Source organism: Scyliorhinus canicula, chromosome 20 (genome assembly GCF_902713615.1).
Source record: "Scyliorhinus canicula chromosome 20, sScyCan1.1, whole genome shotgun sequence".
Classification (NCBI taxonomy): Eukaryota; Metazoa; Chordata; class Chondrichthyes; order Carcharhiniformes; family Scyliorhinidae; genus Scyliorhinus; species Scyliorhinus canicula.
In genome coordinates, this window is record NC_052165.1 from 69,086,828 (window position 1) to 69,104,595 (window position 17,768).

The window sequence follows — 17,768 nt, forward strand, 5'->3', positions numbered from 1 at the left end:
ACTCGAAAGGAAGCCGCAAACTGTGTCTCCAGAAATCCAGACAGTATTGTTTAAATGTTCCCTTTTTTTCATGATGAGAACTTTAACCCTGTAGCATGGCTGTTTCATTCATTTATACAGAGTCAGCGACATGTTACTGCATTGTCTTTGCATTTTTTATAATAAGTTATATTCCTGCTCTTTGCTTTTTTGACTATATTTCAGTCCTATCAATTTTGAACATCCAAAATGCTTACTAAGATTTTCGTTCTAGGATTTAGTTCTTTGGGTGAATAAGTATTTTGCCATCAATCCTTCTAAAACTCTGCCCATATTTGCAAAACCAATTCTATCTGGTCTGCTTAGGTACTTTCTTCTGTTTCGTTATGTTACTCATTGTGATAGTATGACTAGAGGTACTACTGTACCTGGGAGTGTGAGCTGCTATTGGTCGAGAAGGCTCGCTGCTCATTGGCCCAAGTGTTGCTTTCTCATTGGTCAAGATGAAGGTAGCTCCGCCCAATGAGGCGGGGTATAAGAACCCATGTTTACCAGCAGCCATCGTTCTTTTTGTACTCAAGCTGCTGGGGAAACATCTTGTAGATTAAAGTCTTCAATTCGGACTACTCCTTCGTTTCTGTGGTTATTGATCGCGCATCACTCATTCGACACGGTGGCACAGTGGTTAGCACTGCTGCCTCACCACATCAGGGACCCGCGTTTGATTCTGACCTCGATTGACTATGTGGAGATCACACCTTCCCATGTCTGTGTGGGTTTCCTCCGGGTGCTCCAGTTTTCTCCCACAGTCCAAAGATGTCCACAGTAAGAAGTCTTACAACCTGAATCAATCATATGAGGAAGGAGCAGTGCTCCGAAAGCTAGTGATTCGAAACAAGCCTGTTGGACTTTAATCTGGTTTTGTAAGACTTCTTACTGTGCTCACCCCAGTCCAACACCGGCATCTCCACATCAAAGATGTCCACATTAGGTGGATTGGCGATGATAAATTGCCTCTCAGTGTCCAAAGGTTAGGTGTAGTTATGGGGAAAGTGCAGGGGAGTGGGCCTAGGTAGGGTGCTCTTTCAGAGGGTCGGTGCAGACCCGATGGGTCAAATTGCCTCCTTCTGCACTGTAGGGAGTCTATGGCTCTTCAGATGTTCTGAGAATCTTACTTTGTTTTGCAATGCCCTCTCTATTTGTATTATAGCAGAATTTAAGATTAAAACAGGAAAATTCTCTTGTGATCTGGACTGGATATGTATTTCACATCAATATCCCTGAAGGCAAATGCTTGAGAAGAAGATTGATATGAATCCTTAAACTGTTTTATGTCAGAGTAGCTGAACATACAGAGCAAAGGTTGTGGTCAAATTAACTTAGTTCAATTAGTACAATTTATCTTCATAGAATGATACCAAATAAAGGACGTGCTATAATTCTTCACTTCAGCGCATCGTCTTATTGGACTTCACAGATGTGTTCCTCCAACATTTCTGACATTTTGGGCAGTCTTAAAGTTTTCACAGTTGTCTGCATTAAGCCTGACTGTGCCCTTGTAACCTACCTATCCACCTCCAAACAGGTAGGCAGGGATCAAAAGATTTTCCAAGTCAATTAAAGGAATGTTAACCCTCACCATGGGTGGGACAGGAGCAGGTGGGTAAGGTTAAAACATTAAAAACCTGAAATGAAACCTCATCCCATCCTGAAAATGCACACTGCCAGTTTTAGCAGACATATCTTTTGTTGGAATTGGGGGTGGAGAAAGTGGTTTGGGTGGGGTCAGGAAACTAACCTGCTCTCAAAAAGCAGGTCAGTTATTTAGTCATGTATGTTAACAAGGCTGCATGCCGTACATTTGACAGACATTTACAATGAATGGCTGTGGACCAAGCTTTACCATGGTTAGGAAAACCTGGCAACTGAAGGGAAGCAATAATGGCAGGGACCAGCAGTTGTGTCTTTCTAGCTTGTGGGCCAAGCAGAGCAGGGGCGCATCCTCCTCCCATTCCCCCTCCAAGCAAACCGACAACCCATCTTGTGCTCAGCCATTCCCTCCATCATGGTCCAAGGCTCCCGCAGTCAAAAGGCTCCCTACTACGACCCACAAATTCTTCTATTTCACTCCCACAATCTCTGTGTCCACCTGCTATCTCTTCAACGTCATCTCCTCCTCCCAAGCTGGATCTTGAATATATATTCTCTGGCTACAACCTTCTTGCGGAAGTCTGTAAGCCTGACTGGCTGAAGCCTCTACAACTTCAATCTGCTTCGTCCTCTCCTCCCCTTATGTATCAGGGCCAGTATTTCTGAGGTATTTTGCAATTACCTAGATAAGCAAACAAATTGCTAGTTATTTTGTCAATAGGGAAAGTAAATTCCATTTCGCATTTTAACTATATAATCGCTTATTGTCACAAGTAGGTTTCAATGAAATTACTGTGAAAAGCCCCTAGTCCCCACATTCCGGCGCCTGTACCTTACATCGCGGTACTTTTTAAGTTATAAGAATGTATTTTTCAGTCACACTTCTTTATGAATCAGGTCCTTTCTGCAGAAAGACCCCAAAACATTACAGTCCAGTTGGTTTGCATTTCTAATATGGTCTAAAATAGTGATCTAGAAGATGTTGAACGTGCCGTATCTCGATAACCTTTCAAGTCCCTCAATCCTTTAGTCCTGGGAGTAAACCTCTGGGAATTCTTTTCATCATTTCCAAGACTTAATATTTCACTTGTAGCCTGGCAAGCAGAATAGGGGCAGCACAGTAGCACAGTGGTTAGCACAGTTGCTTCACAGCTCCAGGGTCCCAGGTTCAATTCCCAGCTTGAGTCACTGTCTGTGCGGAGTCTGCACGTTCTCCCCGTAAATGAGTGGGTTTCCTCCGGGTGCTCTAGTTTCTTCCCACAGTCCAAAAATGTGCAGGTTAGGTGGATTGACAATGCTAAATTGCCCATTGATGCACGATCAATCACTACTGAAGCGAGATTGTAGTCCAATTGAAGGCTTTAATGAACAAGTAGTTACCCCAGCAGCTCCGGTACAGTATGACTGCTGTGGGTGAAACACAGACTCTTATGCTCCGCCTGCTGGGCGGAACCAGCAGGCAGGTTCTACCACTCATAGTACAGAATAAGGTACATCCCACCTAGGTACCGTGATACCCCTAATATAGCCTACCACACCCTTAATGTCCAAAAAAGGTTGGGTGGGGTTACTGGGTTATGGCGATAGGGTGGAGGTCTGAGCCTGGATAGGGTGCTCTTTCCAAGGGCCGGTGCAGACTCGATGGGTCGAATGGCCTCCTGCACTGTAAATTCTATGAATGTTGTGCTCAATGAACAGCATGACTAGAGCATTATATAGTATTTTCAGCATGATGCTGTTGAACTTGTACTAGTTACATGGTATATATCCTTTGCTGATTGCTTTCTATAATGACTCGATTTGATAACACTCATCGGAGTTCTAAGATTCTGGCGTGTGTTCTATTTTCCATAACCAATCAAAGGTCACGTCAGAAATCAGTTAGTTAATAATTGCCAAGCATTCAGAATATGTTAGTGGGGGCGGGCACATTCAATGTTCAAAGCATTTAAAAACAATTGTTAGAGAATTTGAAGCACTAATGAAGACAAGTTATAGTAACTATGACAAAGATGATCTGTGACCTTAATATGCCAGTTTATAACAACATTTTCAGGAGAGAGGAAAACAGGAAAACAGAGGTGGAGTTACTAAATGATTCTACACTTAGCTAGAACATGAGTATATGTCTGTGTACATGATTATGTCTGTAGGTAGTTACATTAATACAGGATCCTGATTAATAGCATTGGAAATAGGAAAGCAAATGGTACAATTCTGGGTGTGCATTACAGACCAGTAAATAGTGAAGATGAAATGGAAGATAAGAAACGGGATTCACCGATTCCCCCAGACGTGTGTTTCTCGGGGGCGGACCGTTCGCTGCAGATGGCATTCTCTCAGCCACTGGGAAACCCGCAGGTAGAGGAGAGCTGCCAGAGGGAACAGAGAATCCCAACGGCCGGAGGATTCTCACCAAGATCAGAGACACATGTAGGAATAACAGGGGCATGGCATGGAGTGACTTGAACTGTCCCTCCATCAATCAGGTTAAAGGTAATTTATGTGGTTAACGTTGGGAATGTGTTGTAAAATGCATCCAAGAACACTTTCTACAACTCAATATTTCGAGTCCAACAAAAGAAAAATATTGCTTAATGTAGTTCCAGGACATGAAGAAGGGGAATTAGTAGATGTGTGAGTATGGAAACAGTTGGAAACTAGTTAACATAACATAATTAGCTTCATTGTAAAAATAGAAAAGAAGAATGAAGAATCAGAGTTAAGGATGCTGGGCTGACAAAAGGTCAAGTTGAATTATTAACCATGGAAAAGGAGGCTTTTCCAAAAGAATTAGCAGAACATAATGCTACTCAGTCACCGGATGCTGTAGAATCCATCCTAAACTGTGAAAAAAAGTAAACCTTTTGAATCCTACTTGATTGTAGAAATATTGCTGTTGGACTGGAGGATGACAAATCAGCTATTCTGGAGATTTCATCACTCTATATTGATACTGGCTTTTGAGATATCCCATTCCTTAACTTAATAGGTAAACTTGTCAATGTGTGGAGGAGTACGTCACCCAGCACAGTGAGTGCTGGTTTAATCGAAGAATGGTACATTTTAGAGAGATTCCTGATGCAGTAGGGAGTATAGAGATCTGAGTTTGTGATGAGAAGAAGATGAAAAATTGTCAGCGCAGATCTTGAAAGAGTATCTAAATAACAGGACAGGCTGAATGGACTAGATATATCTTTGCAATCAAAACAAAAGTAATTCATTCTGTCAACTACATTGTGATATTCAACGATAGTGAGGTGATACATGCATGACCTCTTCCGCCTGTTATTAACTGGCCTTTCCCCTTTGATATATAGTATGTTCTTTATTGAATATAACACAAGAAAACAATCTGGGTGTCTTGCAAGTGACGTGGTCATCTCTTTAATTCCACATTTATTTCTATCTCTGTACAAAATCCACTGTCTGTAAACAGCCTACCCATGCCTGTATCGTGGGTTGACTGTTCCATTATGCAGCGGAGCAACAGAGCATAGGCCATACATTGGTTATTTCAACATTCTACTCAAAAAACCACAGTGGACTCCAGTTTACATTGTGGTGAAAACCATATGGGCTGCAATTCAATTTTTTAATTAAGATAAGACCAATTGAGCCCTGAATGTTTCTGCAGGCTTGTTAATTTAAAATGATGAGTGCATTGAGTAGTGCATCAGATGCAATAAGTACGTGTTTGCAGATTGAATGTAGTAGTTTGTAATTCAAATCTTTTCCAGCATCTTTGAAACCTAATGAAAGGGATTTTTTTTTTCTCAGATGGGTAGTATTAATAGGACTGTTGGAAATGTTGTCCATGCCCCAGATGACTTACTAAGTGCAATTAGATCTGAAGACAGCCAGCTGGTATAATAATGTAGTTTTACATTTGTGGTCCATTGTAGGTAGAGTCACTGTGCTCACTCAGTTGCAGTGCAACTTTAACTGTTAATGTGAATTACTGTGCCACAGGTTTAGATGTCGAACTACGAAGGAAAACTGTTGGGTAAAGTGAGCTTTGACAGAAAGAATATGCAAGGGAGTTTAGCGTTCAGCCTATTAGTATCCCACTTTACATGTCATTTTATACAAACTGGGTAAATATGCTGCAGATGGTAGGAATATTAGGCAGTGTACTTGTCCGAAAAGTACACTGTATGCATTCTATGCTATGGAGCAATAAGCTCCAACCTTCAACAGGGTATGCTTGAATCTGAGTTTAAAAAAATCCCAAATTTTGTCGTACATTTCACAATGAGTACTGCACAAAATTGAACATAAATTAAAAATGGTTTAAGGAACAGAGCCATATTATTATCTGTCTGGAATATTTGTCTCTTAGTAAATACTGGGGGACTGAAGGCAATGTTTTTGGTACCCACTCCAGTCGATAGCTAGCAACTTCATCCTTCGCTCTGGCAACAGTCTTGCACTAAACCACTCAGCTTGCAAACTTGATGGAGGGCACAGTGGTGCAATGGTTAGCACAGCTGTCTCAAGCCACCGAGGACCCGGGTTTGATCCCAGCCCTGGTTACTGTCTGTGTGGAGTTTGCACATTCTCCCCGTGTCTGCGTGGGTCTCGCCCTCACAACCCAAAGATGTGCAGGGTAGGTGGATTGGCCGTGCTAAATTGCCCCTTAATTGGAAAAAACTGAATTGGACACTTTAAATTTATTTTTAAAAATCTTGCAAACTTGATGTCATATTTGAACCAAGAATGAGCTCTCACCATATTTTCACACCAGCTCTGAGACTGCATATTTCTAGCTTTGTACTACCCAGAGGAAACCCACGCAGACTCGGGGAGAAAGTGCAAACACCTCACAGACACTGAACCAAGACTGCAATTGATCCTGGGATCTTGGCACTGTGAGGCAGCAGTGTTCACCACTGTACCGCCCCACTCTTAGCCCATTAACCCACCAGAAGCACCTTATGTCTACGGGAAGGGCTTCTTTTAGGTACATCAGCTGTTGGCTGTCTCTTGCAGCGGAGGGAGGGGGGCATTTTAAATTGGCACTGAGTAACTAGTGGGGTGCTACAGGGATCAGTGCAGGGACCCCAGCTATTCACAATATATATTAGTGATTTGGATGAGGGAACAAAATGTAATATCTCAAAGTTTGCAGATGATACAAGTGGGTGGGAGGGTGAATTGTGACGAGGATGCAGAAATTCTACAGCGTGATCCGGACAGGTTGGGCGAGTGGGAAAATCAATGGCAGATGCAGTATAATTTGGATAAATGTGAGGTTATTCACTTTGGAAGCAAAAACAGGAAGGCAGATTACTACCTGAACGGTTGTAAATTGGCAGTGGGTCCTGGGTGTCCTTGTGCACCAGTCGCTGAAGGTAAGCATGCAGGTGCAGCAGGCGGTAAAGAAGGCTAATGGTATGTTGGCCTTCATCGCGAGAGGTTTCAAGTACAGGAGTAGGGATGTGTTGCTGCAATTATACAGGGCCTTGGTGAGGCTACACCTAGAAAGTTATATGCAATTTTGGTCTCCTTTGCTCTCGAGGGAGTGTAGCGAAGATTTACAGACTGATTCCAGGGATGACAGGACTGTCATAAGAGGAGAGAATGGACTAGATTAGGGTTGTTCTCGCTGGAGTTCAGAAGAATGGGAGCATCTCATGGAGACTTATAAAATTCTAGCAAGACTAGACAGAGTCGATGCAGAGAAGATGTTCCCGATGGTGGGTGGGTCCAGAACCAGGGGTCACAGCCTGAGGATTCAGGATAAACCATTTTATTGGAGGTGAGGAAACATTTCTTCACCAAAAGAGTGGTGAGCCTGTGGAATTCATTACCATAGGAAGTAGTTGATGCTAAAACATTGAATATATTCAAGAGGCAGCTAGATATAGCACTCAGGGCGACTGGGATTAAAGGTTATGGGGAGAAAGCAGGATTAGCTGGATCATCAGCCATGATCGTGATAAATGGCGGAGCAGGCTCGAAGGGCCAAAAGGCCTCCTTCTGCTCCTATTTTCTACGTATCCATTATCAATTCAATCCAGGCTTCACATGTCCTTGAAGTTTTATGTGGTTCTGTACTCAACATTGTGTCTGCAAAAACTGTTAAGAAATCCCACATTTGTGCTTACATGTGTTTTGGTTGCTGCTTCTAGTGCTCTGCACCATGTGGTCAAGGTGTGCAAAATCGGAAGGTGCTATGTGTCAATCATATCCAGAAGCAACTGGAAGCAAATTACTGCAACCATTCAACAAGACCTCGTTCTGTGCAAAGCTGCATCATTGCGCCTTGTGAATACATCTGGATAACAGGGGAATGGTCACAGGTAATGATTATTCAGAATCCCGCTCTTGAAAATTATGATTTTTTTGGTGACATTTTTAACATTTTCCATCCATAAATATGTAGTTCAGGTTTCTTCGAGTTGTCATGATTGCAACCCGAACCTCTGAAATTCAGTGGTGGTCACAGAGTAATACCTTTGGTCAACAACAACTTGCACTAACAGAGCACCCTTTAAAACATCCAAAGCGATTCGCTTTGACATAATCATATTTCTATGGAGACGGTCGCAATAGTACTAATCCAGAGACCCAGGCTAATATGCTGGAGACACAGATTCAAATCCCACCTCATCAGCTGAGAAGACATCTGGCTCAGTGATGACCTTAGGAAAGGAAATCAGCTGTGCTTACCTGGTCCGGCCTATGTGTGACTCAAGACCCACGGCAATGTGGTTAACAATTAACTGGCCTCCCCAATGGACCGGAATCGGGCATGTGGCAAAATTGGCCCCGCAGGCACCAACCTGAATCTGACGCTCCAATCCCCGGAATTGTGCACCAGTGGGAGCATGTGAATGAAAGCAAATGGGTCTTAATGCTCAGACCCTCTGTGATTCTTCGGTCCCCTGGGCCGGGAATCACATGGCTACGGATCACTTGTGGTCTCCACCAGCATGGCTCTGGCGTGGTGGACCTCGTGGTGGGCCAAGGGGTGCCTGCCAACACCCCCCTCTACCAACCTATCCCACCCCCAGAACCCCTGTAATAGGGGAATTCCCCCCCTCTACCCCAGGACCCCTAGAAATAGGGAGACCACCCCAGGGACCCCTGTAATAGGGAGAGCCACACCCCACCCACCCAGGGATCCCCTGACTAACGTGAGCCCCTCCCAAACAGGGTCAGGGCTGATTTAGAACAAAGAACAAAGAAAAGTACAGCACAGGAACAGGCCCTTCGGCCCTCCAAGCCTGCACCGACCATGCTGCCCCTGTAAACTAAAATCTTCTACACTTCCGGGATCCGTATCCCTCTATTCTCATCCTATTCATGTATTTTTCAAGACGTCCCTTAAATGTCACTATCATCCCTGCTTCTACCACCTCTTCCGGCAGCGAGTTCCAGGCACCCACTACCCTCTGTGTAAAAAACTTATCTCATACATCTCCTCTAAACCTTGCCCCTCACACCTTAAACCTATGTCCCCTAGTAATTGACCTCTCTACCCTGGGGAAAAGCCTCTGACTATCCACTCGTTCTATGCCCCTCATAATTTTGTAGACCTCTATCAGGTCACCCCTCAACCTCCGTCGTTCCAGTGAGAATAAACCAAGTTTATTCAACCTCATACCAGGCAACATCCTGATAAATCTCTTCTGCACCCTCTCCAAAGCCTCCACATCTGCTGGTAGTATGGCAACCAGAATTAAACACTGTACTCCAAGTGTGGCCTAACTAAGGTTCTATACAGCTGCAATATGACTTGCCAATTTTTATACTCAATGCCCCGGCCAATGAAGGCAAGTATGCCGTATGCCTTCTTGACTACCTTCTCCACTGTGTTGCCCCTTTCAGTGACCTGTGGACCTGTACACCTAGGTCTCTCTGACTGTCAATACTCTTGAGGGTTCTACCATTCACTGTATATTCTCTACCTGTATTAGACCTTATAAAATGCATTACCTCACATTTGTCTGGATTAAACTTCATCTGCCATCTCTCCGCCCAAACCTCCAAACGCTCTGATACAGCAGGATTTGTGGTGGGGGGAGGGGGGGGGGGGCATTGGCCGGCCATGGGACATCGCTATCGGGCCACTCACTCAAAAGATGACTCGATTGTAGGATTCCTTGAGGAATCCCTCATGTTCCACGCCATGAATAAATGTGCATGGCAAGGAACACTGAATTGCTTGCCGGTTTGCACTCCCATGAGTTACTAAACTGGTTGCAATTCACCTCCCGTAGGAGAACATAGGGCTGGATTCACCGATTTCGAGGCTAAATGCTGACGCCGGCGTGGAAACTATGACATTGTATGATGCAAAAATCGGCACCGAACCCACACCGATCCAGCGGTGAGGGGCTAGCAGCTGCACCGTGTAAAACCCCTGGCTCCCATGACAAAAAGGGCTGGAGAATGGCCAGGTCCATGGTCGTGCATGCACACGGTGACAACGTGCAGCGGTCATGCGCCGTAAAACATGGTGCTGGCCGTGCACGGACCCGACCTGCTGAATACACTGCCCCCCCCCCTGCCGGCCACCTCCTCGCCATGCCTCACCAGTCTCCCCAGCCTTCTCGGAAGCCCGCACCCCCCGCCCCCATCCCGGCCAGCAGCACAGCTCCCGACCAAGTTCCTGACGCCGGGTTTCCGACCGCTGAGACCACAAGTGTGCCACGCCGTCGGGAACTTGGCCCATCGGAGGCGGTGAATCGCGGAGGCCCCGGAGGATAGAGAGTCAGGCCCGCTAATTATATGCTAACGGTGTTTAAACGGTCTGCGGCAAGCGTTTCGTTTACATCATGGTTTGGGGTGCCAGAGGATCCCGATTTGGTGTCAAACCAGCGCCTTGCCCAATTTTGGCAATTTGGGTGGAAGGCTGTTCTCCGCCCAATCGCGTTTCGCGATTTCGGCATCGGCCGACGGTGAATCCCACCCATAGTCTCCCAAACAGAGAATCTCGCTCTATATCTTTCTATAATATGGAGACCAGAACTATGCCAAGTGTAGTCTCCCCAAGGCTCTATCCAAGTTTTACATAACTTCTCTGCTTTCTAATTTTCTCTCTGAAAGTGATCCAGAATACTTTACCTTCTTTGGCCTAAATGGATAGGCAGTGTCACAGTACCTGCTCTCACAATAATGCCTAACATATTAATTGTGTTTCACTTCACAGTGCAGTTGAGAATTATTGTTTTGCAATTCTAGCTGGCTTGCGAAGCAGACCAAGGCTAGCAGCGCAGGTTCAATTCCCGTACCAGCCTTCCCGAACAGGCGCCGGAATGTGGCGACTAGAGTCTCTTCGCAGTAGCTTCATTTGAAGCCTACTTGTGACAATAAGCGATTTTCATTTCATTCCTTGATGATCACTCCCAACTGCAGTGCACAGGTTATCTTTCCCCACAGATGTTCCTCCCTCAGTGTCAAAAAGCCTGTTCGTCCTGTTAAATTCTGAAGTACATCATGCTATAAATGCCTTGCATTTCATGCAATGCTACATCATATGGAAGTATCTCATTGAGCCACCGTCAATGACTTCATGGTGCCCATTGACAGGGGCACTCGATAATTTTCAACAGAAGTAGGTTACCAGAAGGAAGAGTTTGATATAAAGGAACTTTTTTGCCTCTAAAATCTCCATATTTGAATGAGGCTATTTACAGAGACCAACTGAAGACATAATGGCAAAATGATGTTTCCCAACCTCCCTCACAAAGGTCCCACCAACCACGTGGCCGCTGGAGAGATTAACGGCATCCATTCAGAGAGATCCCAGTTACTTAAATGGATGGGTTCAGAAGGGATTTCTGAGTTTTAATGTAAATGTGAAGCAGTGAATATTGAAAGACAACACAAAACATAGATACAAAGAAGGGATCTCCAGCATCAAAGTTGAAAAAGTGAAATTATTTGTGTATAGTTAATTGAAAATATACAGTTAATATGGAGATTAATCCTGAAAAATAATCCGAGGGCAGTTTGGAGTTGGGGAACTGGTACCGCAGCCAATGGGGCTAATTTTAGCACCCAACCATCTCTGACCCCAGCCCCAGAGGACCCATAAATCAAACCCCCAAATGTAACAAATGCTGGATATACTTTGCGTAGGAAATGTTAACTTTTGTACCAAGATTCTGCACAGAGTCCCTAGTTTTACAATTTGTGTTGTACAGTGTAGAACTTTCAAAAAAGGATGTTGAGAGACTGGGCGGAAATTCATTGGGAGCTACTTCCATTGCAGCTATGTAGTTTCCTCATTCCAACTCTAAAACTATTCACAGCCATATGGTGGTGTGATTAAAACTGGGTCTGCTGAAGATGCCAAAATTGGCAGCACGGTGGTACAATGGTGAGCACTGCTGTCTCACAACGCCAGGGACCTGGGTTCAATTCCAACCTTGAGTGTGCACATCCCCCCCCCCCCCCACACACTTTGTGCGTTTCCTCCGGGCGCTCCAATTTCCTCCCACAGTCCAAAGATGTGCAGGTTAGGTGGATTGGCCATGATAAATTGCCCCTTAGCAACAGGTTAGGTGGGGTTATGGGGAGAGGACAGAGGAATGGGTCGAGGTTGAGTGCCCTTTCAGTGCGGACTCGATGGGCCGAATGGCCTCTTTCTGCACCTTTAGGAATTCTGTGGTTCTATGGAAGAGTGCAGATATTACAGGGTTGTAGACCTAAATTAATTTTCAAAGTTTTCTTGAGTTGTCTAATCGAAGCTTTATAAAATTCTCCACCAAATTTGAACTTCCTTGCATTTAACAGCCCTTGCAAATAAGGATAAGCACTTCAAATTTGAAGTGTTGTTGACCTGGGTACCAATATTTGTCCATTAACACAAGGGTGATGGGTGACTGGGACTTGGTGCAAGTTAGGACATAGGCAGCAGAGATTTGGATGAACTCAGGAGGGTGGGAAATGGCACTTTGCCAGCAAAGCATTGGGACAGTCGAGTCGAGAGATACCTAAAGGCATGCATGGATTTTTCACATCAACTCCTTTAACGGCTGTTTAAGGGCCATGATAGAGATGCTACCTTTGGCCTCAGCAGCTCTCATTCAGCAAGGGAAAGTTTAGTCCAGGGATCCTGGTCTGGTTATTATCTTTCAACTCCAACAAATTAATTTAGCTCTACAACAGTGCAGAAAGAGGCCATTGTTGTCAACCCAAGATGAGAACTGGAGCAGTCTCAGATTTGAGTGCTCCTATGGTCAAGCAACCTTCCCACTGTTTAGATTCAACTGGGCAAGTGGAATAGCGCAGCTGTGATCCTGTCAAATAAAGAAATCAGTATCTTCGGGAGAGGATGACAAAAGAAAGGAACCAGAAAAATGTATCTCATAGGTCTGTCGATTTTACGATGGAAGAAAACTGTATATTTCTAAAACTTGACCATCTCTCTCAATCAGCCCTTCATTCATGCACATGTACTGCAAACTTGAACACAGGTGCATTTTTGAGTTGGAGGCTGCCATTTACAAGTTTTCTCAACTTGCAGATAGAATTTTACTTATCGACTAAAAGAATCAGCGCCTTAAAAACAAAGTTAATGTTGTAAATAAAGCCACAGGAGACTCCTAGATCTTTCAAACTACAAAGAAGAAATGATCAACGTTTTGGCTGGGATGACAAGAAATTTCATGCTGAAACAAAAAAAAATTAATGAATACAATTAATTTTTTTAAAAAACACTGGCAGCATAATTACTGCTTCAAGCACCTAACAGTCAGAATCTGTCTTATAAACACAAAAATAAAATTCCTTGAATGGAGCAATAATATTTCATTACCGTGTTTAGGTGAAACATCCAGCAACTATTTCTGAGACCTTGAAAAACGGGTTGGATCAAATTATTTGGTCAGAATGCCCCGTACGGTGGAATTGATTGATACAAGACACATCGCAGTGTGGTGTTTTTATCAGTTTCAAGCTGAAGCTGGACATAATGCTCCATTTCCTGAACAGTTCAGCAGCTCTTGTGGAGTTGTTCGTTTCTGTAAAGCACAAGGGAGAGGAGGCTGGTTAAACAGGCAATAATCTAAACCAGATCTGAACAGAGAAAGAAGGAACAAAATCTGGAGTGGAGTAGGTGTGGGAACACGAGCAGAAGAAAGGAAGATGGATGACGAAACGGGGGGGGGGTATTGCAATAAAGAGTGATTGGGCAGCAATATATCACACGGTTTGACTTGAAGATGGGAAATTTGACAGCAACATACAAGTTATTGAATATTTAAGGTAAACACAAGCTCGTTAAGGAACTGATTGGATTAAAAGAAACCAAAACTGGGTGGAGGCCATCCAAAATAAGCCATCAATATATAATCCATTTAGACTTAGTTTGCAGAGCTTTTTGTTTCATTTTAGATCAATTCCAATTGCTCTCTACATATGCAGAGCACTACATTTCTGTACAGCTGGCAATAATGAAGATTAATCATTGATGCTCGATCAATGACTCCAGAAGCGAGATTGGATGACAATTGAAGGCTTAATTGTGCTAGATGTTTTCCCCAGCAGCGCAAGCAGCTGGGGAGACAGAGGCTCTTATACTCCGCCTTACTGGGCGGAACCAGCAGGCTGGCTTCACCAATGATCTTGCTGTCTCAGGTACGTCCCACACCAATGGTCTGACAGCATCAACCTGGGTACCGTAATACCCCTAATACCGACTACCACATTCACCCCCTGTTTAAAAAAAGAGTCCGGCGGGGGTGGTGGTCTCGCGTTATACAGTGGTAGAGTTTAAGGTTATGGTGGTACCTGGTATACATTAGAACTGTGTTTTGCCTCGTTACATGTTGCAACTATTTACAGTATTTATTTACATTCATGTGTCAAAATGAAGCAATTAGTCGATCCTCTGCGACCGTCGCATTTACGGCGGTGATGCAGCCGCCGGCTCAGGCATCCGTGGCTCCAGGAGCGTGGCTTCGGCTTCTTCGGTAGCTTCATCAAACCCTAGATGGGACCAGTGGGAGGACCAATCCACCTGGGAAGGAGGCGACTGTGGGGTGCGGCGGTGGGAGAGAGAGTGGGTGTGGTGATGGGGGTGTGGGTGGAGATCCAGTGGGTGCCAGGTCCCGTAGGGAGACCGTATCCTGTCGGCCGTCGGGGGTACGCCACGTAGGCGTATTGAGGGTTAGCGTGAAGGAGGTGGACCCTCTCAACCAATGGGTCCGACTTGTGCGCCCGCACGTGTTTGCAGAGAAGGATGGGTCCAGGAGCTGCCAGCAAGGTCGGGAGCGAGGTCCTGGAGGAGGACTTCCTAGGGAAGACAAGGAGACGTTCTTGAGGTGTTTCGTTTGTCGTGGTACAGAGCAGTGATCGGATGGAGTGGAGAGCATCAGGAAGGACCTCCTGCCAGCGGGAGACTGGGAGATTCCTGGACCGTAGGGCCAGTAGGACGGTCTTCCAGACTGTTCCGTTCTCCCTCTCACCTGTCTGTTTCCCCGGGGGTTGTAACTGGTCGTCCGGCTCGAGGCAATGCCCTTGCTGAGCAGGAATTGACGCAGTTCGTCAGTCATAAAGGAGGGCCCCCTATCGCTGTGTATGTAGGCGGGGAAACCGAACAATGTAAAGGTACTGTGGAGGGCTTTTACGACGGTGGCTGCGGTCATGTCGGGGCAGGGGATGGCGAATGGGAACCGGAAGTACTCGTCAATCACGTTCAGGAAATACGTGTTGCGGTCGGTGGACGAGAGGGACCCTTTGAAGTCCATACTGAGGCGTTCAAAGGGACTGGAAGCCTTTACCATGTGAGCTTTCTCTGGCCTGTAGAAGTGCGGCTTGCACTCCGCACAGATTTGGCAGTTCCTGGTGGCGGTCCTGACCTCGATGGAGTAGGGCAGGTTGCGGGTCTTGATGAAATGGAAGAATCGAGTGACCCCCCGGTGGCAGAGGTCCTCGTGGAGGGTGCGGAGTCGGTCCACTTGTGCGTTGGCACGTGTGCCGAGGAGGCTCGTTTAGCTTCCCGGGCCGATACAAGATCTCATAGTTGTAGGTGGAGAACTTGATCCTCCACCGTAAGATCTTATCGTTCTTTATCTTGCCCCACTGTGCATTATCAAACATGAAAGCAACCGACGATTGGTCAGTGAGGAGAGTGAATCTCCTGCCAGCCAGGTAATGCCTCCAGTGCCGCATAGCTTCTACTATGGCCTGGGCCTCTTTTTCAAAGGAGGAATGGCGGATTTCTGAAGTGTGGAGGGTGCATGAGAAGAAGGCCACGGGTCTGCCTGCTTGGTTGAGGATGGCCGCCAGAGCTACGTTGGACGCATCGCTCTCGACTTGGAAGGGAAGGGATTCATCTATTGTGTGCATCGTGGCCTTTGCAATGTCCGATTTGATGCAGCTGAAGGCCTGGTGGGCCTCTGCCGACAGGGGAAAAACCGTGGATTGAATTAGTGGGCGGGCATTGTCCGCATAGTTGGGGACGCACTCGGCATAATATGAAAAAAATCCCAGGCAGCGTTTCAGGGCTTGAGCAGTGGGGGAGGGAAAACTCAATGAGGGGGCGCATGCGTTCGGGATTTGAGCCTATAACTCCATCATGCACTACGTAGCCGAGGATGGCTAGACGGTCGGTGCTGAATATGCATTTGTCCTTGTTGTAGGCTAGAATAAGGATTTTTGCGGTGTGGATGAATTTTTAGAGGTTGGTGTCGTGGTCCTGCTGGTCGTGCCCACAGATGGTGACGTTATCGAGGTACGGAAACGTGGCCGCAAACCGTACCGGTCAACCATTCGGTCCATCTCCCGTTGGAAGACCGAGACTCCATTTGTGACACCGAAGAGAACCTTAGGAAGTGGTAGAGCCGCCCATCTGCTTCGAATGCAGTGTATTTGCGCTAGGGCGGATGGGGAGCTGGTGGTACCTTCCTATGCTTCTACCCGGTCTTTACAACCACTAATTGCGCTCTCCAGGGGCTGTTGCTAGCCTCAATAATACCTTCCTTCAGTAACCGCTGGACTTCCGACCTAATGAAGGTCCGGTCCTGGGAACTGTACCATCTGCTCCTGGTGGCGACGGGTTTGCAATCCGGGGTGAGGTTCGCAAAAAGGAAGGCGGATCAACCTTGACGGTCGCGAGGCTGCAGACAGTGAGGGGGGTATAGGGCCGCCGAATTTAAAAGTTAAACTCTGGAGGTTACATTGGAAGTCTAACCCTAGGAGCGTGGCAGCACAGATGTGAGGGGGAGGTAGAACCGGAAATTTTTTAATTCCCTTCCCTGGACCGTGAGGTTTGCTACGCAGAACACTTTGATCTCTACAGAGTGAGACCCGGAGGCCAGGGAGATTCTTTGGTTAACTGGGTGGATGGTAAGAGGACAGCCCCTTACCGTGTTGGGGTGTATACAGCTCTCCGTGCTCCCAGAGTCGATCAGGCACGATGCTTCGCGCCCGTTGATGAGCACGGTCGTCGTTGCGGTCGAGAGTGTTCGGGGCCGAGACTGGTTCAGGGTCACCGAGGCGAGTCGTGGTAAAAGTTGGAGATTTTCCTCGGGCGGTGTGTGGTCATCTGAATCGAGGTCCTGAGACTCCAGCCAAGATGGCGGCACCCACTGGTCGCACATGGCTGGGGGTGTGCAAGATGGCGGTACCCATCCATCGCATGTGGTCTCTGGGGATCGAAATGGCGGCGCCCGGGACCCACACGTGGCTTGGGAAAAGGAAGATGGCGCTGGCCGCATGTGGCTCATGGAGGGAGTTGTGATGGCGGTCCCGGTTCGCCCCTAGAGACCGCGGCGACCGCCCGGGCCTGGCACACCGCCACAAAATGGCCCTTTTTGCCGCACCCTTTGCAGGTGGAGGAGCGGGCCGGGTAGCGCTGCCGGGGGCACTTGGCTTGCCCGCAAAAATAACAGCGGGGCCCCCCGGGGTTGCCCGGTAGCTGCGCGGCACAAACATGTTGGGGGATGGGGGATGCATCGGTGTCGGCCGCAGGGGGGTTCCACACTGCCCAAGGGGCTGCTGCGCGGTCAGGGACATACGCGCGGGCGTTTCGGGAGGCCACATCCAGGGAGCTAGCAAGGGCCCGTGCCTCCTTGAGGACCAGTTCTCTTTCTTCAGCAGCCACTGACGGATTTGGGAGGACAGCATACCTGCAACGAATGCGTCCCGGATTAAAAGTTCTGTGTGGTCGCTAGCTGAAA

General features: G+C 46.6%; 1 protein-coding gene and 1 long non-coding RNA gene across 3 annotated transcripts in view; one reads left to right on the plus strand and one right to left on the minus strand.

Moving 5' to 3' along the window:
- The window catches only part of LOC119954734, a 117,911-nt gene extending 104,313 nt beyond the window's left edge, over nucleotides 1–13,598 (minus strand). For both annotated transcript variants that reach the window (XR_005458307.1, XR_005458309.1), the window contains exon 1: nucleotides 13,403–13,598. This is a non-coding gene — a long non-coding RNA (uncharacterized LOC119954734). The remainder of the gene's footprint in view (nucleotides 1–13,402) is intronic.
- LOC119954733 (A disintegrin and metalloproteinase with thrombospondin motifs 20-like) overlaps nucleotides 1–17,768 on the plus strand; it is a 469,933-nt gene that overhangs the window by 419,559 nt on the left and 32,606 nt on the right. The window contains exon 31 of the mRNA XM_038780255.1: nucleotides 7,764–7,934. Coding sequence (XP_038636183.1) covers nucleotides 7,764–7,934 — 171 coding nt within the window. The remainder of the gene's footprint in view (nucleotides 1–7,763; nucleotides 7,935–17,768) is intronic.